The 27,225-nt window shown below is 40.1% G+C and overlaps 1 protein-coding gene across 1 annotated transcript in view; it reads right to left on the bottom strand.

The window, feature by feature from the left end:
* CFAP58 (cilia and flagella associated protein 58) overlaps positions 1 to 26,844 on the bottom strand; it is a 104,224-nt gene extending 77,380 nt beyond the window's left edge. The window contains exons 1-9 of the mRNA XM_014785827.2: positions 26,836 to 26,844; positions 22,039 to 22,320; positions 19,556 to 19,704; positions 16,612 to 16,768; positions 15,517 to 15,711; positions 13,303 to 13,440; positions 10,940 to 11,099; positions 7,154 to 7,236; positions 3,768 to 3,959 (exon numbers count right to left, since the gene is read on the bottom strand). Coding sequence (XP_014641313.2) covers positions 3,768 to 3,959; positions 7,154 to 7,236; positions 10,940 to 11,099; positions 13,303 to 13,440; positions 15,517 to 15,711; positions 16,612 to 16,768; positions 19,556 to 19,704; positions 22,039 to 22,320; positions 26,836 to 26,844 — 1,365 coding nt within the window. The remainder of the gene's footprint in view (positions 1 to 3,767; positions 3,960 to 7,153; positions 7,237 to 10,939; positions 11,100 to 13,302; positions 13,441 to 15,516; positions 15,712 to 16,611; positions 16,769 to 19,555; positions 19,705 to 22,038; positions 22,321 to 26,835) is intronic.
* Between the last annotated feature and the right edge of the window lie 381 nt (positions 26,845 to 27,225).

Below are 27,225 nucleotides of genomic sequence, written 5' to 3'. Positions count from 1 at the left end.
TTCACATCTTCCCCCCATCTCTTGCTCACCACATCCCCTTTCCCTTGCCAATTTCTGTTACTTTTCTTATCTTACTTTGTTTCACTCTGTTCATTGGGCCTCACCTTTCAAACCAATGTAAGTATCAAGGTAGTTTCCTCAACAAAGGTTATTCTTTCCACTAAACCTGGCACTGGGTTTTGTATATTCATACTCTTCGAAGGAAGCCAAACGTTTTCTCTGCATTTTCTTCCACTTGGTTGAACCTCAGGTAATCACTGGGAGTCAACTGTTTTTTACTTACAAAAATGGCTACTTCAGAGGTTTCAACATAAATATCTTACAGATGAATTTTCAGAGCCAAACTCTTACCCTGGGGCTCCCAGTGGCCATTTTCTTTCTCTGGTTCTAAGGCATATTTTTTCCATAGTCCCCATTAAGCTGCTTTTTTCCTTATTCATCCTTGAGCAAGGTGGGATTTATTGCAACCTGGGAACAATATTACTAAGGTGCATCCAACTCTTAGCACACCAGGATGGTGGTAAAATGCACTTTCAAATCTACAGGTGGAAATACAGTGATGTGCAGAGCCCCGTCCATCTCCCAGTCTCCAGTGTTCTTTCATTTAGGGATACTGTGGGAGCCCTGGGCCCAAATGCCTATTCTCTGTCACTCTGAGCTGATGTAGCCTATGGAAAACTGTAATTCCTACTATGCCCACTTCTAGGGGTGATTGTCTCTGCCCTGTCACACACCTAAGCCACCGTCCTCAGAATGCACTGGGCCATGACCAGGTACCCCACTGCCTCCCCACTTGTTCTCTGGATTTGCCATATTTGCCCGACTAGCTGGGCAGAAACATTGGACTAAGAGGAAGGTGGAGTGACACCCGCTCAGTTCTTGGGTAGTACAGACCCTGAGTCAGAGAAGAGCTGGTGAGAGGGTTCTGAGGCATCTTTCTAGCTCTTCTCAGGTAGTTTCATTTATGAAGCACATTCAAGAGACCATGAGTTGAGGTCCAGGTAGATTTTCTCAATTTCCCTCTGTTGGCTTTAAAAGTCTCAGCCATTCTCTTTGCTATTTTAGCATCAGGCTTTATATCAGCCTTAGTGTTTGATGCTGTTAAAAGTTTTCATCCATATCTGTACCTTATTGACGTTTAACAGGAAGTTGAGAATAGCTACATTCAAATGCCACTTTAAGGAAAAACTCTGGACTGTTCATCAACAAACTTGTTTGTTTGTGAAACATTTACAAGAATTTACTATGTGCCAAAGATTATTCCAAATACTTTACAAATAATACCTCATTTAATCCTCACAATCACCCCATGATGTCTGCTTCCAATCCTTTTCCTATGCACACAGACAAAATTGGGGTCAAACCACATAAATAATTGTGCATTCTGTTTTTATCAGATTCATGTTGTGAACATGTTCCCCATAAAAATGTTTTTCAAATACTGATTTTAATGGCTAATTATATTATATCAAATAAACGTAGCACAACTTATTTTGAAGAATATTATTTTATAAAAACCTTTGCATTTCTTCTTTTTCCATAGATTTGGTTTTTACAAAAGAAATTGTTCAGTCAAAAGGATAAACTGGAAACAACGTGTTCTCACTTGAGAAGTAGACGAAAATGTCAGTTTCATGACATCTTCCCCAGCCCCTGATATTGTTCCTCAGCTCCCTATAAATAGAATGCACGAAGGGAACTTTCTGTTTGCGGGAATGGGGGGGATTGCGTGTGTGTGTCTGTGTCTGTGTGGGTGACAGTAAAGAAAGAACTATGAGGAGGGGACAAAAAGACATACGTGTCCTTAATAAGAAGTCCAGGGATGACACAAGTTGCTATAGCAACTGATATATGCTGTCAGGGGTTAAGTAAGAGAAAAACTGTAGCTGATAAATAATACTTTAAGAACTTGTGCTTAAATTATTTAGGTGAGACATTATATAACCTTGTGCAGTTAAACATCAGAAACTGTGAAAAGACAGTTAACAGCAAAACTTGGTACCAGTATCTCTCCTTTACAAGAAAGCAGGGAAAAATATACAATCCTATATTAAAAGAAGTGGCAAAATTCTTTTTACCACTCATCATCTATCTGTTTGTTTAACAAACACTTTTTTGGTGCCTACTATTTACCAGAATTCTGGAGATAAAGAAATGAATGAGATAAAATCCTTGCTCCCCAGAGTTCACTGTAAATAGGGAAAACAAATGTACAAAATAAATAATTACACTAGAGGATGATAAGCACCATTCCAGAAATCTCGACAAATCCATAAAGTGGGAAGCGACTAGCTCCACCTAGGGAGTCAGAGTAGGCTTGACCCCAGAGTTGGTATTTGAGCTGGGTCTTGAAGTATGAATAGGAGTTTTCCGGACAGAGAAGGAGAGAAAACATTTTCCAGGGAGAACAAAGAGCTTGGACTCTGTCCCATAGGTCAGAAGATACCAGTGGCTATGCCTTGCCCAGGTAACAGGGGTGTACGAAAAATACCAATTCACTCTACCCACAGGATGGCCAGGTGGGACCTGGGAAGCTAGCATCCCTGAGTGAGTCCCCTCTAGCCCTGAACAGCCTTATCCCCCTTATTCTCAAGGGTGTGAGAATCACTTGGGAATCTTTTACAGAGAAGACATGTCCAGCCAGGGCTGGAGTGAACATATGCATTAGTGCTCCTCCAAACCTGTATTCTGTAAATCTGATCAGCATTTATTTAGTCTAAGTGGGAAGAAGCTGATTTCCTATTAGACAAGCTGTTTCCCACTTTATGGTTATAACTCAAATGTTGGCTGTCCCTCTTGTCATCTTCTTTGAGATTCCACTCCAAAAAACAAAACAAATCTTAAACATACAAAGCATTAGTCAACACTAGAATTTACTGTGGATTTCATTGAGCAGACGGAAGAGAAGGCTTACATTGCACAGCAGATAACATTTTGCGGGGGGGAAAAAACTCATTAAATGAATCTTTTCTCCCAAACTCTCTTCTCAGTCTCATAGCTAAAACTTTTCTTCATTCCCCAACACCCTCCATCCTGAAACCACCGCTCTATGCCATCCGTGAATGCACTCAAGACAGTACTAGTTTAACCACTCATGCTTAATGCCCACAATGTGCTAAGACAACTGGTGAAAGTAGCATCCAGATCCCTGAAGTCATTCTTAAAGATACTGCCTTGAGCCTGCTCCCTCTTGAGCAGTTTACAAGAAGTAGAGATCTGGAACTCAGCTACTCAACCTGTGAATTTCCACCACTGGTGAGGTTTTAGGTTCACAATAGTTTTAAAATAAAAATGCTCTTTGAATATGTGACACATTTAGTGGATGCCAGTAGCCACTCACATCTTAATTTGAGGTCATTTTATTAGGTACTTTTCTCCTAACAACTAGTTGGAACCCTTGCTCTGAGAGGACAACAGTTTCACTGACAGGTGAGGGCATGCGAACAAAGGGTTGAAAGTTGGTGATGCTCACAGCCCTGCTGAGGCCAACCCGGGATGCTGCAGGGCTGGGCAACAGGGAAGAGGGAGAACCCGGAAGTTGGGAGAGGGGCTCAGAAAGGGAAACAGATCACCAGGCACAAGCCTCATCCATGTCACAGCTTGGCCCAGGATCAGCTCTGGGACAGCTTTTATTCTGTCAACATCGTTCCCCTTAAATCTTCATGCGAATCACAAGCTGAAACTTGAATAAATCTTCTTTGCACCAGTGTGTGACAGTCAGAAAGGACGTGCCAGTGCTCCACCCACATCATCAAGGAGTGGCTTACCTTTTGGGTAAGGTCACTGGCTTCGTTGATGTACCGATCTCGCTCCTTTTCCAGCTGAAAGATGATCTTTCTCTGCTTCTGAGCCTCGTCCTTGTAGTTCTGGATTTCTTCCTCCAGGTTCTTCTTGGCTTGTTCATGGAGCTTTACCAGGTCTATCTGTTTCTGGGTCGCGTTGACTGCCTTAAGCATATTCTAAAAATAAGGACAACAGAGCAGCCTTTACTCAAAATGTTTGGGGATTTTGGGTTCAATTTGCCTCCTGCCTCATCCCTAAAATAATTAGATGCATAGTTTTTTGGATGAATAAAAATAATCATATTCTCTACAGCTAATTCAGTTATTAACTCTAACAGTTACGTTAATTTTGCACAAGACACTTTAAACACACATATAAATGGCACTAAGAAACCACAACATCCCTGGGAAATGAGCACTATATTGCTCCTATTTTAGGGGTAAGAAATTGAGACTGAGAAGTCAAGCTACTTGCCTACAAGTTCATAAAACAGGGGAATGGCAGAGCCAGGATTTGAGTCGAGGGCTGGCTGACTCCAAAGTCAACCTCCATCCCAGCTTTAGCCTTTTTCTTGTGAGGTTAGAGCAACTAAACCTAATCATGTAACAGGGCTTTGACTACAAAGTAAAATAAAACCAGCTTATAGAAAATGCAGATACCTAGAATTAACATACAACCCAGCAATTTCACTCCTGGCTATATACCCAAAAGAACTGAAAACATGTGTTCAAACAAAAACTTGCATATGAATGTTCATAGTAGCACTACTCACAAAAGCCAAAAGGTAGAAACAACTCAAATGTCCATCAACTGATGAAAAGATCATTGAAATGTGGTATAACCATACAGTGGAATATTATTCAGCCATAAAAAGGAATGAAGTACTGATACATGCTACAACATGGCTGAAGCTTGAAAACATCACTCTGAGTGAAAGATGCCAGACATAAAAGGTCACATATTGTATGATTCCAGTTATATAAATATCCAGAATGGCCAAATCCATAGAAACAGAAAGCAAATTAGCAGTTGCCAGGGGTAGGAGGAGGTGGGGAGCAGAGAGTTACTGCTTAACAGGTACAGGGTTTCCTTTTGGAGTGATGAGAACATTCTGGAACTAGACAGTGATGATGGTTGCACAAAATTGTGAATGTACTAAATGTCACTAATGGTAAATTTGTCTTATGTGTATTTCACCACAATAAAAAAAATTAACCCAGTTTAAAAAATAAAAATGCAGTTGCCCGGGTCCTAACTCCAGAGATTCTGACACAGTGGACCTGGGATGGGACCCAGGCATCGATATTTTTTTAAAAGCTGCACTGCTGATTTCTCCTACTGAAGTGGAAATGCCTTGGGTTGGCTGCCCAAGAGGCCAGGTAGTTCCCCTGAAACACAGAGTTAATAGCAGTGCAACGCTGGCAGCCGCGCTCATGCAAGAGGGTCCGCTTTCCTAGTCACAGATGAATGGACCCAATCACCCTTCCCAGGGACTTTTGAAATAGGGCCTTTAGATTTTCGCAACTCAGTAGAAGATGTAAAATTGGGAGCTGTTGGTGACAGCAATTTTTCTGTCACATGGACTGGGAAACAGAGAGACAATCTTCATTGAAAGAGAAGAAGAAAGCAAAACCTCAGCAGGAAGTCTGGTGGTGGACAGAGAGGGCTTTCTACGTATCCCAAGAATGCCAGGCCAGTTCCCTATCAGTTCCTGAGGCCCAACTGTATCCCTGGGTTCCAGGGGGCACCTTGTAGCCCATTCCCAAATCTCTAACCCATACAGACCTGCAGCCAGGTCTGAAAACCACTGCAATATAAACAGATAAAATGCACATTAAACTTTGGTTGGGTGTCAGTGTAGAAAATGGAAAAGGTCAACTTTAGTTTCAAGTGTTGAAGTAAACATTTGCTCTATAAAAGACAAAGCCACTTCAACATAACACTGAAAGAACCAAAATATATTAACATTGCTGCCTGTCAAAACTATGCTACTCATTCATTCGACAAATGTGGCATTTCAAGCCAGTCGGGAAAGAATGTACTATCAATAAAGGTTGATTGCATACCTGCCCTGCGGAGGGTCAGCCGCTGTGCTAGGCATTAAGGATGCAATGGCCAGGAAAGAAAAGAAAGTATACCCTGCCCTAAAGGAGGAAGTGACATTCGTCGAATCAAACAAATAAATGTAAAATTAATGTTGTGCTATGTGTCCTACTGTGACATAAAATCTACTGGTTGTTTACCAGTACATATAAAATCTAAAGGAATTAAATGTTACATGTGTTAAAAATAAATTTAAAATCTAAACACAATAATATTGTTTACATATACAAATTTATAGAATAAAGGAACAGTTTCTAGGATTATGCAAAAAAAAAAATGCAATGATTTTCTTACGGAGTGCTCAGCATGTAAAGATATCAAACCTCCTACCTACTATTTTCTGAGATTCCCTAAATAGTCTACTTTAAGTTAAAGGATAGTCTATTTTGTTAACATTTGTTCAATTCTGGGAAACCTAAAGTAATAATGAAAAGTCGGAATGAACAAATACAGGCTGTTTCTACTTTGATGAGATGAAGCGGTCTTGGCCAAAGCCATCAGGCTGTCTGATGGAGGCAGGCTCCCCGCTCTACACCTGGCCTGTCAATTTCTCCTCCCTGGAGGAAATCCTTGAGCAGGGATGTTTACCCTAAATCCTTGAAAGTAGTAAATCTCCTAAGAGTGACCGTCAACAGAAGGAATCCTCTAGAAAGGGTGGGAGAGGAAAGAAGTGGGGGTGGGGGGGTCCTGCCTTGAATGGAGGCTCTCCAGGCCTCAAGCCCCCGCGACCCCTCCTCAGCTTTGGACCTTATCGAGCTCAAAGACTAGGAGAGATAAGGGCCTAAAACAAAGACCAAAATCGACACCAATCCTGAAAAGACGGAGGAAAGGGGAGAGACTTTTATATCACCAAGTGTTACACCGAACACCTCAAAGTTAAAATCTTCTTAGCACTCACTTGTACTTTCTGGATTAGCAGAAGTTGCAGATTATAGATATTAAATTCAGAAATTTGATCAACTGCTTAGGATGCCAAATAACACCAGCAATAAAAACAGACTCCACAAAACGCTCTGAAATCCCCTGCTGGTTTATATCGTAATTCTCCCAATTCCCTTTGTGCTCACAGGTGATAATGCGGTTTCTATTCACAGCCGGTGAACGGCGCACTGTAGACAGCTGCTCAGAGGAAAATGGAGCACTATTATTTATTCTAGTCTACTTTTGTTTGCCTCAGAGTTTTCTCTCCCCATACAACTGGTCGTAGGCAGATATTAGAACACTAAAGAAAGGCATTTATTTACCAGTGCCACTGTAACGAACTCACCTTATTTAATATGTCCCTTTCTCTCAGAAGCTCATCCATCGCTTTCTTATCAAGTTCCGCTTGTTTCTTTGAAGCCTCCACCTCTATATCACCAGGGAGAAAAATAATAATAAACATGGGGTCAACCTAAGAAAGAATCTGCCAAAGACAAAGTGACACAAAAACTGCTCTGTATGCTTCTCTGTAGCTGTAAAACTATTTCTTATTGAGTGCTACACGGTCTTCATTATAACTCAGTGACGTAGGTCTTCCTGTCCCACTAAACAGATGGAAACTGAGGCTTAGAGACATTAAGTCACATGCCAAGGGTTCACAGCCAAGAGGCGATAGGGCTGAGATGGGGAGCATGGTTTCTCTGACTCCAAAATGTCCTTGCCCTTTTTAAATCTTTTTTATCATACAAGTAATTAGACACGGAAAGAAATTAGAAATACAAATAAAAAAAAGAGAAAAAAAATTCAAATCAACCAGAATCCACTTGGATTTTGAGAATTCTCTTTCCAGACTTTTTCCGATGCAAGTATATGTGTGTACATAAATATAAATACACATACATTCATATAAATATACCAAAAGGGAATCATACTACACATACTGTTTTGTAGCTTGCTTTTATAATTACCAAAAATAAAACAAATGCCTCTCTATATTGTAAATGTGCATCTACAACAGAATTTTTTAATGACTCCATGATATTTCACTATATAAAAGTGTATAATTTATTTAGTCAATACTCCACCTTAACATTTAAGTTGCTTCCATTTTATTTATTTGTTTGCAATTATAAGCAATAATCCTGGGAAAGTTCTCATTCATTTATGAGAAGGAAGAGGAAGTCCTGGATCAAAGGGAATTTAAAAAAAAAAAAAGACCTTTCTCTCTTACTGCCAAATTTCTCTCCAGAAAATTAATAGCAATTTAAATCCACACCCAAAGCACCACTGGGTATTATCATTTTCTTTGATCTTTGGCAATCTGATAGATTTTTAAAAACTAGTATGCCCGTATTTAATTTACATTTCTTTGATTAGTAGCAAAGTTGACTACTTTTTCATGTTTAATGACCATTTCTTTAGATTTCTGTTTTTCAAATTGCCCACACTTGCCCTTCGCCCATTTTTTTCATGAATTGTTTATCCTTTTTATGGATTTGTAAGAGCTCTTTACATATATAATAAGGATACTAACTCTGCAATATTTTGGTCAATTTGCCTTTATATGGAGAGTCTTTTGCTATATAAAAAAATTAGCTTTTATTTCATTAAATCTCTCAATCTTGGCTTTATAGTTTCTACATTTGATGTTAACTTTTTTCCCCAAAAAGTAGTTTATTGTCATACTACCATTTTCTTAATAATCCATACTGCACACTGGTATAAAACAACACCTTTATCTTAGAAGATAATTTGGGGTCTTTTGGTGGCCTTTCCAATCTTTTCCATTGATCTGTTTATTTCGGCATTTTCACTACACTATTTGATTATTAAAGCTTTATAATACATTTAAACACCTGGTAAGGCAAATGCTCCCTCATCACTCTTCTTTTCCAGAATTTTATGGCTATTGTCACATGTTTATTCTTCTGGGGGAACTCTAGAATAAGTTTTCAAGTCCCAAACATTAACTCACTGAAATTTTTACTGGGAATATTAAATGTATAGATTAATTTGGACAGATTTATATCTTTATCATTTTGAGTTTCTCATCCAGGAACTTGGTATATCTCTCCATTTTCTCCAAGACTTCCTTTATATCTCTCAGTAGAATTTTGTAGTGTTTTTTATATATAGGTCTTGCAGATATCTTGGTAACTTTATTCATAGATATTTTATTACTCTAGTTGCTATTGTGAAAGGGGGTTTTTCCATCATATATTCTAACTGATTCTTTTTACAAAAGAAAGCTATTGATATCTATATATTTATGTTATAACCTGTCACCCTATTGAACTCTCATTAGTTCTAGCAGTTTTTCAGTTCATTTCTTGGATTTTTGTGGTAGAAAATCATGACATACGGAGAACTCATGTCCTTAACCATTATGTCCAATGCCACTCTTTGATGGGGCACATGAAAAGGAAGAGGTCCCTAAGAAGAAATAGCTATGTTAATGATATTTATAAAATAACATGAAGAGACAGCATGATGATGTCGGTAAACACAATTTAAGGATGAAAAATTGGGTTCAACACTGAAAAGATAAATATTTTTTTTTTCAAAGCTTAGAACTAGGGCCGGCCCGGTGGCTTAGCGGTTAAGTGCGCACGCTCCACTGCTGGCGGCCCGGGTTCGGATCCCAGGCACACACCAACGCACCGCTTCTCCGGCCATGCTGAGGCCGAGTCCCACATACAGCCACTAGAAGGATGTGCAACTATGACATACAACTATCTACTGGGGCTTTGGGGGAAAAAAATAAATAAATAAAATTAAAAAAAAAAAAAAAGCTTAGAACTATTACAAGCAAAAATACAGAAATTTAAATATGGGAGTGTTTTGAAAGTGACTAAGCCAGTTACAAGCCATGCTCTAGTAGTTCCATTTTTCTTCATATTTGTCATTGAAGACATTAGATTGTAAACTTGTGCTGGACTGTATGCATCCTGAGGGCAGGGACCTCCATGTGCCCAACGCCTAGCATAATGCCTGCACATAGTATGCACTCTATTGATTGAATGAATGAATAAATGGAGAAATTGTTGCGATCAGCTGCCACTGCACCTCAATAAAAGATTATTTCCTGATGTCTTAGGAGGAAAAATATCTTCATTTCTCAAAGACTTACATGACAAATATTTATAATAATCTTATCTAGAAATTTAGATTTTACCTAACTTTTAGTGAGGCAATGTATGTTTTTATGCTATTCCTTATATTATCTTATTCGGTGATTTACAACTCACAGCAGCGTGCATGAGGTCAATGAGGTGTTCCTGCCTCACATTTTCTGGTGTCGTCAGAATTCGAAACTTGATCCTCTGTTTCCAAGTCCAGAGCTGTTTCTACCACACCAAATTTAACAAGTATATGCTATTTTTAATTATATTCTTTTTCAGAATGGGATAGTATTCTATTTTATTACTTATATAAATAGTAATGTATCTGGATAATAATAGATGACATTTAGAAAGCACTTAACTATATGCTAGGCACGGTCTGCAAGAGCTTTGTGTGTATTAGCTCATTTCATCCTCCAACAACTAAATGTGAAGGAGGTGGGATCTGAACCCAGGCAGATCTGACTCCAGAGTTGGTATCTTTAATGATTTTTCTGTACCATATGGCCTCCTGTGGCACTTAAATATTTCCTCCACAGGTCAGTGTGATAGCTGGGTTTGCCATATGGTAAAGTACTAACAGAGAAAAGAAGTGAGAAGCCATTTTTTTTGTCCCACTGATTCTTGGTACATATTGTCTCAGATATTGCTAATGTGGGACATTCATTTTAATTCATCTTCTATCTTCTGTGCTAAAAGGGGACAGAAGCAAAAGGTCATGTAGAACCCAGACCTGAGAGTATAGATGTTATTTACTCCATTGACAAATACTGAGCAATACTTCAGGCTCAATACAGCCTGTTGAAGAATTTTTTAAGGTAAGAAAGTTTAAGGTCTTCAAAATGATGTCCCCTCCACATTAGCTACTTACCAGTTTGAATGTCGTTTTACTGACTTCATTTGGCATCGGTGTGTTTGTACACATGGAGCCCTGGGTTGCCAAATGACATCAGCCACCAAGGAAATGTTTACAGACTAATAAGACCAAGCACAAAAGGTTCTTGGTTTACCTCTCTCTAATCCCAAGATCTGATTTTTCAGAGTTTCCTTGTGCTGTTCCACTTCTGCCTTTTGATCTTCAATCTGGTGCAATTTCTTATGGATTTGTTCTCTGATTTTGTTGAGCTTCCCGATGTCAAGGCGCATCTGATGGACTTCTTCCTCTTTGGCCTGTAATTAGTGAGAAAGAAATAACCAGGGACACCCAGTAAATAAAGGACCGGTGACTGGATGATGGCAAACTCAGAACCAATAAAAGGAAATTCTTCCTGTGTCAGTGCAAAGTTGTTCTATGGGATTAAATCAAAACACACGCTGTCTGGATTTGAGAGCAATTGAAAAACTCTATTCTCTGAATAAAATATGTGGCTATATAAGCTAAAAATAATGAAAGGCCTGATGAAACCTGATGTCTCAAAGTACCATCAAATTGTTGAATCAAACAAGATAAGAATGCTGAGTTGTATGTATCATAAATGTGTGAAATTTGTGTACAAATGCTGTATTCGATTAGCCATTTTCATAGACTCACAAAATGATCTCTGTCAAAAGATTAACATGCTATAAAATATTCAAACACTCTTTTGAACTCACATGGCCACCATAGTTCAATTACCTACATTAGAGAAAGGGTCCTTCTTCCTCAGAATATGTTAGTCTATGAGTGTACATACGGACAGGAGGACAGAAAAACATTAACAGACAAGTCTACATGATGGCAAAAGGTACCAAAACAATAATTCTACCAAGGTAAAGCACCAGATTTTTGCCTATAGACTTCAACTTTTAGGAATTTTTTTAAATTGAAATTAAATTCGGGGCCGGCCCCGTGGCATAGCGGTTAAGTGCGTGCGCTCCGCTGTTGGCGGCCCTGGTTCGGATCCCAGGCGTGCACCGATGCACCGCTTGTCAGGCCATGCTGTGGCACCGTCCCATATTAAGTGGAGGAAGATAGGCACAGATGTTAGCCCAGGGCCAGTCTTCCCCAGCAAAAAGAGGAGGATTGGCACGGATGTTAGCTCAGGGCTGATCTTCCTCACAAACAAAAAAAAAAGAAATTAAATTCTTTTTTAAAAAAATTTTGCCATTCTTCGAAATTACTGGAAATAAAGGTTAGCAATTATCCCCAGTTCTTGACAATGAAGAGACTGCACTTAGCTGGGCACGTTATCCTCAGATTACTGCTAGCAGCAGAATCTCATAGGTTCAGACCTGATAACAAAAATATTCTATCTTTCAAGGTGCCCCATTCATGTTATTGAAGGAGAGAATTAATGGCATAAGTATTTTTACTTTAATTTCACCTTAGGGGCTAATATATTATTTTACCTTTGGTAGTCATTTCATATCTGCTTCAATTTACAGCATTCTCATGAAGAATGGTTTCGAGTCAAATCATTTTGGACTGCTTTAAATGTTCTTCAGCCTCAGACCCTACAGGATCCAAGTTAGTTGAGCTAAGACTCCTTTCAGTTCTAAGATGTTCTAATTCAGTAGTTATTAATCCAGACCCCATGAGTCATAGACTTCAGAAAAATTCCAGAAAACCTCTGAGACTGCATGCAAAACAAGATACAAGATGTACAAATAAGTGTGTGTGCAGGCGTGTGTGTGTGTGTGTGTGTGCACGCTTTTGTCAGATTCTCAAGAGGGCCTATGATGCAAAAACTGTTATAATTCACTTCTCAAAGCTATATATTATTCTTGATCAGTCACTCGTTTTATTCCCAGTATTCTGACATAATCAGAGCAGGGTTTATGAATTTTTCAGAATTAAAGTGATAAACATGAAGCTGCTCTGTTAAGCATGTAGGCATACGATATGTATCCAAGTATAAAACTGCTATCCAGACTTAATTTGCAAGCACTCTTCACGGGGGCAGGGAGAAGAATGGGGGCGGGGGGGGGGTCTGTCTTGAAATTTACATTGAACAGAAGTGAAAATCGCGGTTCCACAATCCTGGAGGTAGATACCCAACAACAGTACCGGTCTGTCCCCCACCCCTCCCATTCCACCTTCTCCATGCAAGTAGTAAAATATAATCTGACTTCTTTGCTACTCACTCATGTAAATGGTTTCTAGCTCTGGGCAACTGGTTACCTGCAAGGCTATATTACAGAGATGAACATCTGAGCTCCCTTTAGAAAGCATTTGCATAATCATAGGATCAACAATCAGGTTTGAAATGAGTAAGAATGGATGTTACCAAACTGTCTGCTTTGGGGCATAATGCAATCACTGTAGGCTTGTGCCTGCCTCTGATGTATCAAGGCTAACACAAGTTATCCAACCAAGGGCTCCAACCACAACGGCCTATACTAATAGGGAATGAGGGCGGGAGAGCGAGGGAACAGATATGCCACTCGTGTTTACTTTGAGCTCCAATGCCTTCTGATGGTTTTCCTGGGATAGCTGCTCACAAACCAAACTGTGTTGTTCGTTCTCTTGCTGAAGTTTAGAATTTCTCATCTGAAACTGCTCCAGTTCCTTTGCAGCTCTCTCGTTCAGTATCTGAAAGACGCAGAAGGAGCTGGTTAATGCCTTTTAATCTGATTACAGTATCTGCATATCCCCACTGGAGGCCCCAAAACCCTCCTGGGACGATCACAGCAACCACACATTTTTTGTCTTGGTAGAAATTGTTCTTTATCCCTAGTGAAAGCACTAATGCACTCAGATACGATGAATGCTAAACGGCTGAGGAAAATGACGCCTTCTAATGAATAACACAGAGAGCATAATTTTTTTCTGAGAGTCTGGGGAAGTCTTGCTCACAGGTGGTGGATAAATATTTTAATGCCTGCTTGCCATTTGGCAGGCTTCGCATACGCAACAATTGCTATAATCATTGCAAGTGAGCTAGAGATTCAAAGGGGTTTTATCAGCTGTGGGGCTCGGAAGCTACATCTTCAGAAGCAAATCCTGCATTAACATGCCTACGATATTTTCTTGAACAGAACTGTTCACTAACGCCAACACAGAGACAATTCCCTTTTAATCCAACTTAAGTCAAACCCGTGGAACAGCAGTGGAATGATTTCTGTCTGTCTGACTTCAGTGTCAGTTGGATTTTCCTCTTCCCTACCTTGACATCCTGAGCAGACACAGTTTTATAAAAACAGAGGATTATATTTTGGGGGCCATTTTTATTGGGGGAATATGAAGAAGATGGAGAGAAATCAAATGGGCTGAAGTAAAAAAAAGAGAGAGAAGATGGTTTAGTCACTTACTCTAAAATATATCTTCCATTCAAGCAAAAGTTAAGCATGGAAAGAATCCATTCAATTGGCCATCAATAGGGACTAAATAAAATATAGCCGGCTACGCTAAAAATGAAATTGTATTTTACATGTGTCCTAGGTATCGCTAAACAGATCACTATAGTTTTATCATCATGCCCAAAAACCTCTCAAATTTCACGTTCAAAGAAGTCTCATGTTTTTCTCATGAATACTGCACAGTGTATTATCTGTTTGATTTCTGGCTTTATATAAAATTAATAAAGCAACTCACAAAGAAATATGTTCTTATATATATTTTTTTTTAAATAGAAAAATTCTGTACGGCTTGACAATTCTTTGGAAACTTCCTAAGAGAATATATTTTCAAGAAATGACTTTTTTCAACTATATGGATTGCTTCTTTAAAAAATTAGAAAATACAGACTGGAATTATTACTATTTATGTTATCTTAAACAGCTATTATAGGAGAAATGTTAAAAAAAAAAATACCATATTTAAAATGCATAAAGACTGAGTATGTTTTCCTAAACTTGAAACTTAAAAATAAACCTGTACAATAAATCATGTTATATTCACACAGTGGAATACTATAGAGCAATGAGAGTGAATGGTCTATTGAGCTCTATCCCACAGAACTTTCCACAATAATGTAAATGTTCTTTGTCTGCCCTGTCCAATACTATATCTACTAGCCAATGCTAGTGCAACGGAGGAAGTGGATTTTTAATTTTATCTAACTTTAAATAAATTAAATTGTCACATGTGCTAGTGGCTACCATATTGGACAGCACAGTTCTATAACTATGTGGCAACAACATAAATGAATCTCACCAACAGAATATTGAACAAAAGAAGTTAGACACAGAAGAGTACCTCCTATATGCTTTCATTTCTATAAAGTACAAAAAGGGGCTAAACTAATCTCTGTTTAGAATTCAGAATACAAGTGCCCTTTGAGGGAGAGAGTGACTAGGAGGGGGCACAAGAGGGTTTCTGGGGTGCTGTTTCTTAGGCTGGGTGCTGGTGACCAAGAAGTGTTCAAGCGGAGAAAATTCATTAAGCTGTACACTTTTGGTACATACACTTTTCGATGTGTGTATTATACATTGGTGAAAGGTTAAAAAAGAATTAATTAACCTGTTGGAGTTAAAAAAAGGAGGCATATCAACCTACAAGAGTAAGAGCCATTGGAAGCCCAAATGCAGTGCTAAGTGTTATGTTACAACACCCACAGTGGAGGAAGTTTGCTTCCCAAAGAAAATCAGAAATCCTCTAACAGGCTGTGAACAAAGGCGCCATTCTTGTTTGTTCGAGGACCCGCAAGGCAGCCCCCCCCCAGCACACCTTCTGCTCCTTCAGCTGCTGCTCCAGCCTCTGAAGCTCCTCCTTGCTCTTCTGCACGTACTGCTGCAGGGCCTTAATCTCCGTCTGCCTGCTGTCCATGTCCATGTGAATCTGCTTGAGCTCTTTCTCTAATTTCTCCTTCTTTCGAGCCTCCCTCGAAGCTTCGTTCTGACGTAGCTGGATTTCTTGCTGGAACTACAGGCACAGAAAGGACAGGAAGGAGAGAGATGAACACTCACCAGGACAGGGCTGAACCAGCCGAGCCTCTCCCTCTCTCAGACCTTTCATTTTCAGGGCAATGCTTTGTGGTGCATTTTCCCTGTAGGACAGTCGTCTCTGAACCTCACTGTTCCAACTTTTCAAGAATATTCTGTACTGTTTTTCAGAGCCTTGACAGCAAACATCCACCCTAATGGTGGGAACAAATCCACAAAGAAAGAACGGTGTAAAATCCAATTAAATATGGAAGCCCAGAAATCTGGAGAAGTTACACATGGAAAGAATTCATCCAATTCTCCATCAATAGGAACTAAATAAAATGTAGCCAGATGCCCTAAATATGGAACTGTGTTTTACATGAGTCCTGGATATTGCTCAACAAAGCACTATAGTTTTATCAAGATATCCAAATTCTACGAAAGGCCTTTCTCTTATCTCATGCTCAAAGAAGTCTCATGTTTTTCTCCTGGAGACTGCCCTTGTGTATTATCTACTTGACTTCTGGCTGTATATAAAAGTGTTCAGAAGGGTTCAGCTAGATGGCTTCCTTACAAAGGAGAAGAGCCAAGGGCACTACTTGTACCACCCCCAGGCGCAGGGCACCTTAGCCTTCACAAGGGACACTTTCTTGGGCCAAAATTGTATGCAGTGCTCTGCCTTAATGACTTCTCAGACAGAGAATACTGAGAATGACTCAAGTAGTAAAACTGCTCTTATAAGGACAAACCAGAGAAACAAGCAGAACAGCAGATGCTTCATTTGGGCACCAGGGGGTAAATTTGAGACAAGAACAAGATGGGAAGGGAGCCTGGGGAAGGACGAAATGTCCTTATGGAAGGAAATAGTCCTTCATCTTGCTCTCCATGTAGAGCAAACCTGACTGATGGTCTGCTCTGCCTCTTCTCTGGATCGCTCCGTTTCCTGCTGCTGTTCAGTGGTCTGAGCCAAGGACTCCCGTAATTTCACCACTTCTGACAAGAGCTGGTCTCGCTCCTTTGTCACTTCTTCTTTGCACTTCAGTAAATCTCGGATACTCAAAAAGAAGAACACAGGAGTCAGACTAAATGGCCATCTGCTCAGGAGTCCTGCTTATCATCTCCTGAACTGAGTTTCAGGGGAAAGACTTCAGGTCAAGGATTAACAGTATTCAGATGTGAAAGAGAAAGACCCTTATGCCCTGACATGGGAGCTGTTTGTGAGTTGTTAACTGAAAAAGAAGTTCCAATAATAATATGCACACGGAGCCAGCCCAGTGGCATAGTGGTTAAGTTGGTGCATACCACTTTGGTGGCCCAGGGTTTGCCGGTTCAGATCCTGGGCATGGACATACTCACCACTCATTAGGCCATGCTGAGGTGGCATCCCACATAGAAGAGCTACAACTCTACAACTATGATACACAACTTTGTACTGGGGCTTTGGGGAGGAAAAAAAAGAAAAAAAAGAGGAAGATTGGCAATAGATGTTAGCGCAGGGCCAATCTTCCTCAAAAAAAATAATAATAATATGCATAATATGATCCCTTTTCTTATTTTTAAGAAATCACAATGTCCGTGTGTGTGTGCGTGTTTTATAGGCATTTTTATAGAAGTCCAGAAAAATAGACACCAAACTGGTAACTGATTATCTCTGAAAAGTGGGATTTAGGGTGGAAGAGTTGGGAGGATGATTTTCAGTCCTTAGTTTACACACCTCTGTATTATTTGAGTTTGTTACAATAAGACTATGTTGCTATTGTCAACTCTTATAATTAAACCTAAGGAGATGTCAATTTAGAAAATTATTTATTTAATATATCCACTGGTGGGCTATGATCACAGCTATAAAGTCTAAAATGAAGCATAAACATAAGTAAATAATACACATGGCCAGTGTTCTATCCATTCACCCATAGAGAAGAGACTCATTTCTCCCAAGGGGATGCAACTCAGATAAAATGTTCCCAGGAACAAAACTTGGAGAATCATGCATAATACCAGTTTTCGTAGAGTGTGCGATAATATTTGTTGATTTGCATTGTAAATCAACTTCCACATTTCAAAACCCATTACATATGATTTGGCATGACTTTCTGCAGAACTAGTGTTTTGAAAGCAGAAAAATTATGTCTGATACGACCTGTGCATCAGAATTAGTCTAGAACAAGACAGCTACTGTAAAGCTGAGAAAGCCGAGAACTTGCACTCGAGACCCTTGCATCTGACTGTCATCGAACGACTGTTCAAAACATAGCAATTTGACAAGATTTATTTTAACATAAGTGTTTAACAAAGAACCTTCAAAACTGCATTCAAACTCTTCTCCAGAAACAAAACCTTGAATTCTAAGGTTGCTGTGAAGACAGACAGCTACACCTAAGCACACTGTTGAAGATAAAATTCTGGGCCGGTTATTTCTTCAGCTCTCCTCATCACGTTCCAGTTCTCGTTAAAACTCTTCCTAACTGAATCAGTTCCCTCACATTGCTCTTCAATAGTTGCTCTGATTATGTGTTTATGAACACCACATGTTCTGTTTGTTTTTCCTATTCCCTCCCCCAACATCTGCACTTAGAACTATCAACATTGGCTTAATGCATCTAGAAAGCATAAGAAACCTAGACAGCAGTTAGATTTGGTTAAGGATGCCTAAGGAAGCATATACTTATTCCTGATTCATTAGTTAATCGCATGCCCTGCACAGTGCTAGACTCCTAGAAGGAAGGTGAAGGTGTCTTCCTTCAAGGAGTTCACAGAGAAGCACATCAACAAATAGTTTCAATACAATGTGATCAGTGTCATACTTCAGGTCGATGTTGGGTCCTATGGAAACAGAGAACACAGTGACTCTTCTGCTTGGTCATTGGGTCTGAGGGTGGGCAGGAGGTTGTGACAGAGATGCTGATGGTGATGAAGTTAAGATGGTGCTTGAGATGAATCTTGAAGGATGCAGAGTTGTTTACTGCATGGAGAAGGGAAGAAAAAGCATTCCTGGCATAGAAAACAGCATTTTCAAAAGTATGGAAGCATGAGCAAGCGTGGCTTTGCTGGACATGAGTCTAGTAAGACTGACTGAGGCAGATCTATGAAGTGCTTAGAAAGACATGTCCTAGACTTTGGGATTTATCCTTTGGGAATGGGTAGCTATCAAAGGTGTTTATGCTGGAGACGGAAGCATGTTGGTACATGTTTCAGAAGCATAAATCTGGTATGTGGAAGATGGTAAAGAGGGGAGATGTCTCTTTGAAGGCAGGGAGAACAGTTAGGAGTCTACTGCCAAAGCCAGCAGAGAACAGGGGCCCAAAGCAAGGCATTAGCACCGGCGATAGGAAGGAGGGAAAGACCAAAGTGATGCTTAGAAGACTGAATCAACAAGGTGAAGCTTTAAGGGATAAAAGAGTGGCAGAGGTGAGAAGCAACTCTGTATTCTGGACTAGAACCTGAGAAGTAAGAAGGATGGTGATGTGATTAATCATGGGGTGGAGGAGGGTGGTACGGAAGGACCTGGAAACCTGAGCAGAACGGCAGCCAGTTCCATTCCACACAAGTTTGAGAAAAATAAACCTAAAATCTTTACTCATTTTGAAACTGTAATGCTGATTCTCATAGAGCTAGAAGTTTAACATAATCACAAAATCGGAGTTCTTGGGTGTGGAGAAAGGGAGCATTAAAAAGGAAAAATAGAAATAGACAGAAAACAATCTCCAGGTAACCAACAAAGAAGGAGAGTCTTGTATCATGAAGAACATTCAAGGTGACATTGGCAAGCCCCAGGCTGTCTGTTGAAGAAGAAGACTTCTGCAAAAGCAAGTTCGACATACATCAAGAAGGCTATGACCTACTTGCTATCATGGTCCATTGACAGTCCAGACCCTTGCTCAACTAGTTTGGTGAGGTTCACTATCTCCTCTTTCAGCGCGAGAATCGTCTCCTTCGCCTTCTGCTCTTTATCATAGGCTGAGTCCACCATCTTCCAGGCCTTTTCAATTTCCTATATGGGCCACAGGATACCAGTGAGAAAAACCAAACTCGGTTCCAGAAGCAAGATAAATTGCATAAATAGAATAATAAGACAACTACAATATAGTAGTCATTTATGGGGAAAGAAGATTACACATTATACTTTATGCATTAAATTTATATTGACTGACTGAATTCTTCAACATGAGGTAGTCAATTCTGAACAGCAGTTTTAAGGATGGGTACTGGCTAAGGATATTTTTTATTGTGTAGGTGAGGGTGGCTACAAGGCTCACATACAGCAAGGGCTGCTATAACTAGTGGGATTATTTCTAATAAAGATGTTAAGATAGGTTTACAAAATTAAAAATGAGAACTTATGTGCTTTCCAAGTCCAGATATTTTATAGAAAAAAAAAGCTTTATCACATAAGGAATGGTCTTGGATCCAAGCCCTAAATTTGAAGTTCTTGATAGATTCCAAATAAAAAATATATTTTGTCCTCAGGTCCCATGTGAGCTCCTGGATGGCAATGTCAGCTTTAGAACAATCCATAGCAAGGTGGTCTTCACTGTTACCTAATTGTATAACAGCCTTGGTAATTCCCATTTTCAGAAACCCAAGCCCAGGCCTTCCCACCAAATGCTTATGGGTGGAAAACAAAACCCACAGCCGGGGACTCATGCAACCTTGACTTCCTTACTACTATGAAATGCAAGGTAGAATATTAACATAAATACTTAAAAGTGAATTACAGCCATTCAAGTAAACCAAGAAAGCACAGTAAATGTTACAAGAGCCTTGGGTTTCACCCTGCCACTTAATTTTCTTGCAAGATTTCATCAAACGGAATGTGGGTCACTGATACAAGAACCTATAAGATTTAGGTGAAAATATTCTACTTTTATGTTGACAAGGAATAAAACGAGTGAAAGATAGTACATAATTATATAAATTCATGCTCACTATTACATTAGAGAGATGCCTCTTGGGTAACTACAGCACATAATTTAATGATTCAAAACAAATGTCAGTTTATGGGATATGTTTTTCTGTAGAGAGCATATGTACTATTTTCAGCAAAATAAACGAAGGATGTTTAAATGAAAATATGATTATATGAAGTTTTGTCCAAATCAACTGCACCAATTAGATTTTAATCAATTCATGACTTGCATTTACAGTTTTTTAATTTACAATAAAAAGTGTTGGGGCCGGCCCAGTGGCGTGGCAGTTAAGTGCGGGCGCTCCACTGTGGCGGCCCAGGGTTTGGATCCCGGGCATGCACCGACACACTGCTTGTTAAGCCATGCTGTGGCAGAGTCCCATATAAAGTGGAGGAAGATGAGCACGGATGTTAGCCCAGGGCCAGTCTTCCTCAGCAAAAAGAGGAGATTGGCAGATGTTAGCTCAGGGCTGATCTTCCTCACAAAAAAAAATTTTGAAAAAAAAAATTTTTTTAAGTGTTTATTTTTTCTCATCATAAAGTGGATTAAAGCCTTCTTATATTGGCTTTTCAGCAAGGAGAAGAAGAAAGTGACAATAGAGAGAAAAGGACACTGAAAAAAAGTCATTTCTAAGAAAACAGATAAGTCGTAATTTGCACTGGTCTGGGAAATTCATTTTAATTGGGGTCTATTTAGTTGCATGATATCAAGGAAATTATCTAAAAATTTTGTAAATTATTTCTCGTCACTAGGCTTTTAATTTTAAATTGAAATGTCTTAACTTCTTATCACACTGCAATCTACAAGGAACATTTATGTTTTATCTTCAAAATAATGCAACACACTTGAGAATGAAAAAATAAACTGTAAAACAAAGCCATATACTTCCCAACGTGCCCCTCTAGACTGAATCCCTGTTCTCCCGCTACGAGGGACTGGAAGAGCAAGGCGTAAGCAAGGGAGTGATAAGAAGAAAGATCCTGAAAATTACCATCTGGGAATTCTCAAGGTAGTCCCTCCTAAAACAGCAGAAAAAGTAGAAACATGAGAATATCTTTAACAAGCTATCATCATGAGATATTTAATTACTCACTCTACATCAAACAAGACAAATTGAGATTCCTAATATTGCACTTCCCTATCTCTAATTCTCTTTACTAACCCAGTATTTCTTAGAAACCAAGCCAGTAAGGTTCTACATTATTTTATGCATAGTGAAATTCACCCAGGCTAATTATTTTCTTTGAAAATAAACTTTATTCCCAAGACTTAATGAATATATAAATCATGTAAATTTTTACTTAATAACTCTTTTACTACCAGCCCAGAGCTGCCCATGTAATGAAAGAATGACGCTTTAAGTATAGGATGCATTTATGGCAGGTCTCCATTGGTTCCATTTCTATAAGATCACTGACCTTCTTTAGGGACGCGATGGTGGTCTGATCATCTTGAGAGAGCTTCAGGGCAGTGGCAACCTTCGCGGAATTAACCACAATCTCTGCATTTAGCTCTCTGCATTTGGCCATCAGACGCTTTTCATTGTCATAAGACTTTTTCATGACAGCATGAAGCTTCTCATATTCGATCCTAAATCTTTCCAGACTTTTGTCTCCTGAAAGTTCACTGAGAACCTCCTGAAAATCCCTTTCGATTTCTTCAAATGCAGTTTCTTCCAGTACTAGTTTGTCACTCTTTTCCTGTACAAAAGAGCAAGGGTGGGAATGAGTATTGCAACATTTACATTACTGCTATTCAGGAATTACTGTTATCATCCATGAATAAAAGATCTTTGTACAGGCAAAATAAAAGCCACTGACAAGCAGAAAAATTAAGACTATATGATGGGAAGGCTCCTTGTTCATCCCCTGTTGCATGTATATATATATATAGAGAGAGAGAGAGATATAGAGATATATATATACACATACACACACATATGCATTAGGATAACAATATTTCCTACCACATGGTGTTAACGATTATATTAAATGAGATAATTCATGTTAAACACCTAGCCAAGTGCCTGGCAAACAGTAGGCACTCAATAAATTTTGATAGCTGTTATGACTATTCTAAGCCCTCATCTCTTTACATTTCTTCCTGCTTCTTACTGTCCCCAGGACTGCAGAGGGAAGCTATGGCATGTTGAGGTCAGACATAAGGAGATCTTGTTATAGATACTATGAAATCACACATACAGTAAAACCCATCTGAAATATGGAATATTCTCCTAAAAGATATTCCATAATTTTTATGCCTTAAAAAAATTAGGTTAGGTCACCCCCACAAGTATACTGAAATGCCCCCTGTGCAATGCTCATGGGCCTTTTCCACATTTGCTTTCCATGATTATCTGGGCAACAAATTATTTAAAAATATAAGCCCAGACATATAGATATAATTCAAGGCAGTCACGCTATGACTTAGATGAGAACCCAAGAGTTAGGTATATAATAATTCTTATTTCCCTAGTGTTATGGGTTGAATTGTGCCACCCAGAAAGTTCTGTTGAAGTCCTAATCCCCAGTACCTCTGAATGTGACCTTATTTGTAAATAGAGTCATTGCATATATAATTAGTTAAGTTGGAGTTAGGGTGGGCCCTAATCCGAAATGATGGGTGTTCTCATAAAAAGGGGGAAAAAATTGTAACTGTGTGGTGATGGATGTTAAGTAAGCTTATTTTGGTAATCATTTCCCAATATATACATATATCAAATCATTATGTCATACACCTAAAACTAATACAGTGTTACGTGTCAATTATATCTCAATTTAAAAGGAGGGGGGAGATTTGGACACAGATAGACACACACAGGAAAACAGCACATGAAGATGGAGGCAGAGATTAGACCGATGCAGCTGCAAGCCAAGGAAAGCTAAGGATCGGTCACTACCATCAGAAGCTAGGAGGAGGCAAGGAATGATTTTATTCAAAGTCTCAGAGGGGGCATGGCCCAGCCAACACCTTGATTTCAGACTTCTAGCCTCCAGAACTGTGAGATAATAAATTTCTGCTGTTTTAAGCCACCCAGTTTGTGGTAATGCATTATGGCTCCCCAGCAAACTAATATGCCTACTTCTTGTTAGATACAGCACAATAATAAAAAAATGAATGGGTATGGCTAACATATTTATTCAGCAAATATTGACTGAACATCTGCTATATGTAAATCAGAATGATTGAGCCTGTGGGACATATCAAGGTAAGGAATAAGCAGCCCTCCCATAGGAAATTTATACATTAATAGCTGATGGGGTATGTATGCAGATAATGGAAGTATAGAATTTGATGCCTGCCATAAAATGGATTCAAAGTTCTGCAAGGACCAATAGGAAGACAGAATTGCTCCCAGCAGCAAGAATTAAAGCAAATTTCATAAAGGAAGTGGCATTTGAGCAGGCCCAGAAGGGAGAGTGGAAATTTTACACGTGGATATGGAGAGAAAGGGCATTCCTGGCCCACGGCAAAGCTTGAGCAAAGGGTCGGGGCCAAGCAGGTGTCCGGAATTTGAGATTGGTTAAGAAGCTCAAGTTGGCTAAAGTACAAGAAGTATTATAGAGAGAAGACTAGGCAGCGAGCTAGGGACAGACTGGGGGCAGTGAATAGCGTTCTAAGGAATACAGAGTGAATTCGTCTGTAGGCCACCGGGAACCACTCAAGACTTTGGAGCAAAGAAATGATAAGGTTTGAAAGGTCGTATTTATGTTTTCAACATTATGCTTTGATATTCTACACTAAAAAGGGCTTTGGCATCAAAACTCCCCTGCTAATCAAAGAAATCAACTGAGAGAATCTCTAATCCCAATAATAAAGTAAAATTAAAATTCACCCTGAAGATTTTGGGCAAGTAGTCTAGTTTACCTCCTGCTTTGACAAACCTATCTTACCCAATATGGAGAAAGTCTTAATATTTTTGTTTTTCAAAAACGTTTGTATTACTGATTAAATTTCTGAAGATGACACGCAAGCAAAACAGAGTCCACATTTTAAAATAGATGTGGAGTCACAAGCATATCTGTAACATATCATACAACAACATTAGTACTCATGTTAAACTCAACAGAGGTTTTCTTCCGGACTAAAAGCAGATTACTGCAAAGGTCACAATATAGCAATTCCACAAAGGAGGAAAAATCATATTAAGGAAATATGGTGCTGCTGCTGCTCTGTGCCTTCCCTTTGTTGATGCTAAACATGAGCACACACAAAAATTTATCACGGCAATGTTCTCAGTTCCACCCCTGTAAATGGTATTAACGTCAACACTTGATCACTAGCCTAATGATTTGTGTGCACACCAGTCTCTCCCTGTTCACCTGGAACTTAGCAAAGGAATGGAAAAACATCAAAGAAAGAAAAGTTTTAAAGAAAGTTTTGTGAACAAAAGAGATTCGTTCATGTTGTCATTTAAAAATATACTACTATCAAAAGGAAAGCCAAAACACTCTCTTAGTTGTGACCAATAACCAGTTGGTATCTACACTGTTCTAGCATATAATGATATCTATTTCAAAGGCACGATTTCAACATGAACTGATCAGAGAGGAACTGGGATGCTCCTTCATTCAACACCTATCTATTGAGTGTTTACATCTGCCAGGCACTGTTCTAGGTGCTGGGAATACCAATTAGTGGGGAAAAGGAAAAGAGAGCTGCAGTGAAAAATGAGGCCAGAGTGGAAATGGAGACTTGTGAAAGCAGGAGTGAGGAAAACTTGGCTGAGGTCAAGTGAGAAGAAAAATACAAGAAAAGAAGGAATGAGCGGAGATCATGAAAGGGAAGAGAGACTGGGAAATAATTAGTTCATAATACTGGTATCTGGGGCTTATGCAGGGAGAATGAAGAAGAATGAAGTAAACCAAGATGGCTAAGGGGGGAGAAAAGGAGGAAATCCTCAAAAGCAAATAATGGAAAAAATAAAGCAGAACTAGAAGGAACAGGTGAAGGAAAAGCCCAGAAAAGAGATAGGAATGAGTGTGAGTAATAGGATAAGTAACGTGGCCACAGCAGTGTGGATGTAGGAGAGAGATGACAGTGATGGAGCCCATGGAGTGAGGAAGGTGGAGGGTATGAAAGAGATTTATAACAAGGAAAGGAGAGAGCTGTTGACCACAGGAAGATGGAGTTCATCAGGGGAGACTAGATATGGAGGAGATGGAATGATGAAGGGATGTGAATGGTGTAGAGGAGACAAGAAAAGCAACTGGAATAGGGGTGGGGCCATGATGGTGGTTGGGAGAAGCTGGGACCAGGGCTGGCTTCAGGGGCACGTGACCTATGCAGTTGCACAGGGCCCCTTGCTCAGATGGGACCCACCCTTGGTTTAATGTTCTGCTGTTTCGTCTTGAAATTCTTAATAATTTTTTAACAAGGGGCTCTGCATTTTCATTTTTCATTGAGCCCCACAAATTATGTAGCTGATCCTGGCTGGGACTGACCATGTCATGGGTGAGATGGGGGGGCTTCTGATGAGGCGATGAAGGATTTGTGTTAGGGCACAGTGGTTGGGGACTGTGACTGGCAAGTGATGACGGGGACATGAAGTTGTACAGGTTATAAATGAGGGTGCTAATGAGCATACAACAGGTCATTAAAGGGTTGCAGAAATGACCCCTCGTCGGTGAGGCTGAAGGTGGGGTGTACTACAAATTGCGGGAGTGAATGGAGGCTACACAAGATAAACACAGTGGTCAGTGACAACACAGGCGTTGGTGACAGGCTGAAGAGCTTAATGAAGATCCCCTGTCACAGCAGGGAATCGTGGTGCGACAGGTGGGCAAGGGTCAGTGAATAGAGATGACAGTGGCTATCTAGGAAGCCTTCTTCCAGGTCCCCCCAGTCAGTGAGACATCAATATTTCTGTGTGTATCTCACTTGTGGCATCACCTTATGGCTCAAAATCTAAGGGCGTGTGCCTGTCATGTGTGAGTTTGGGAACTTACGAATTTCCTACCATGCTTAGCACAGCGCCAATTTAATAGGTTAGGGGTGGGGGGTGTCCACCCAATTGAAGGAGGGACAGGAGGTAATGGAGCCAGAGCCAACGGGGAGAGGGTGGGTAGGGTAAGGCTGCGGGTAGGGATAGGATGTTGATGGGGGGAATATTCGGAATCAGTGGATGTGACAGGGGGTTAGTCGACAGTAGAAGAGGGACGATGGGGAGGGGTCAAACGGGAGAGGCGACAGAGAGAGAGGCGCTGCCTCCTGACCTCGGCCATCCTGACGCTCTCTGGGGTTGGCCTCAGAGGCTGCTGTGGAGATCGCTGAAACTGGGCCGGAGTCTGAGGAAGGGGCCGTGCACTGCCCCCAGAATCTAAAACGGCGCCACGTTATTTCTATCCCCCTCCGGGGGCCGAAATCCGGCGCTCAGCGCGTCCTCCGGTCGCCTGGCAACCGCCACGCCCCCTAGGGCGCCAGGAAAGGGGAGGAGCCTCTGAGGCCGGCACCTGGGCGGTGTTCATCAGAGACATATGCAAATTACCCTGAATGGGGCGGGACCAAGGAAATAAGGGGGCGGTGCCTCTGCGAGGCGGGGAGGAGTCCAAGGTCCGCGCAAAAGTTGAAAACACCTAAGATCCAGAGGGCACACGGGAAGAGCA

Source organism: Ceratotherium simum, chromosome 6 (assembly GCF_057802395.1).
Source record: "Ceratotherium simum simum isolate JZ-2026a chromosome 6, ASM5780239v1, whole genome shotgun sequence".
NCBI lineage: Eukaryota > Metazoa > Chordata > Mammalia > Perissodactyla > Rhinocerotidae > Ceratotherium > Ceratotherium simum.
This window is presented reverse-complemented; position numbering and strand designations above follow the sequence as displayed.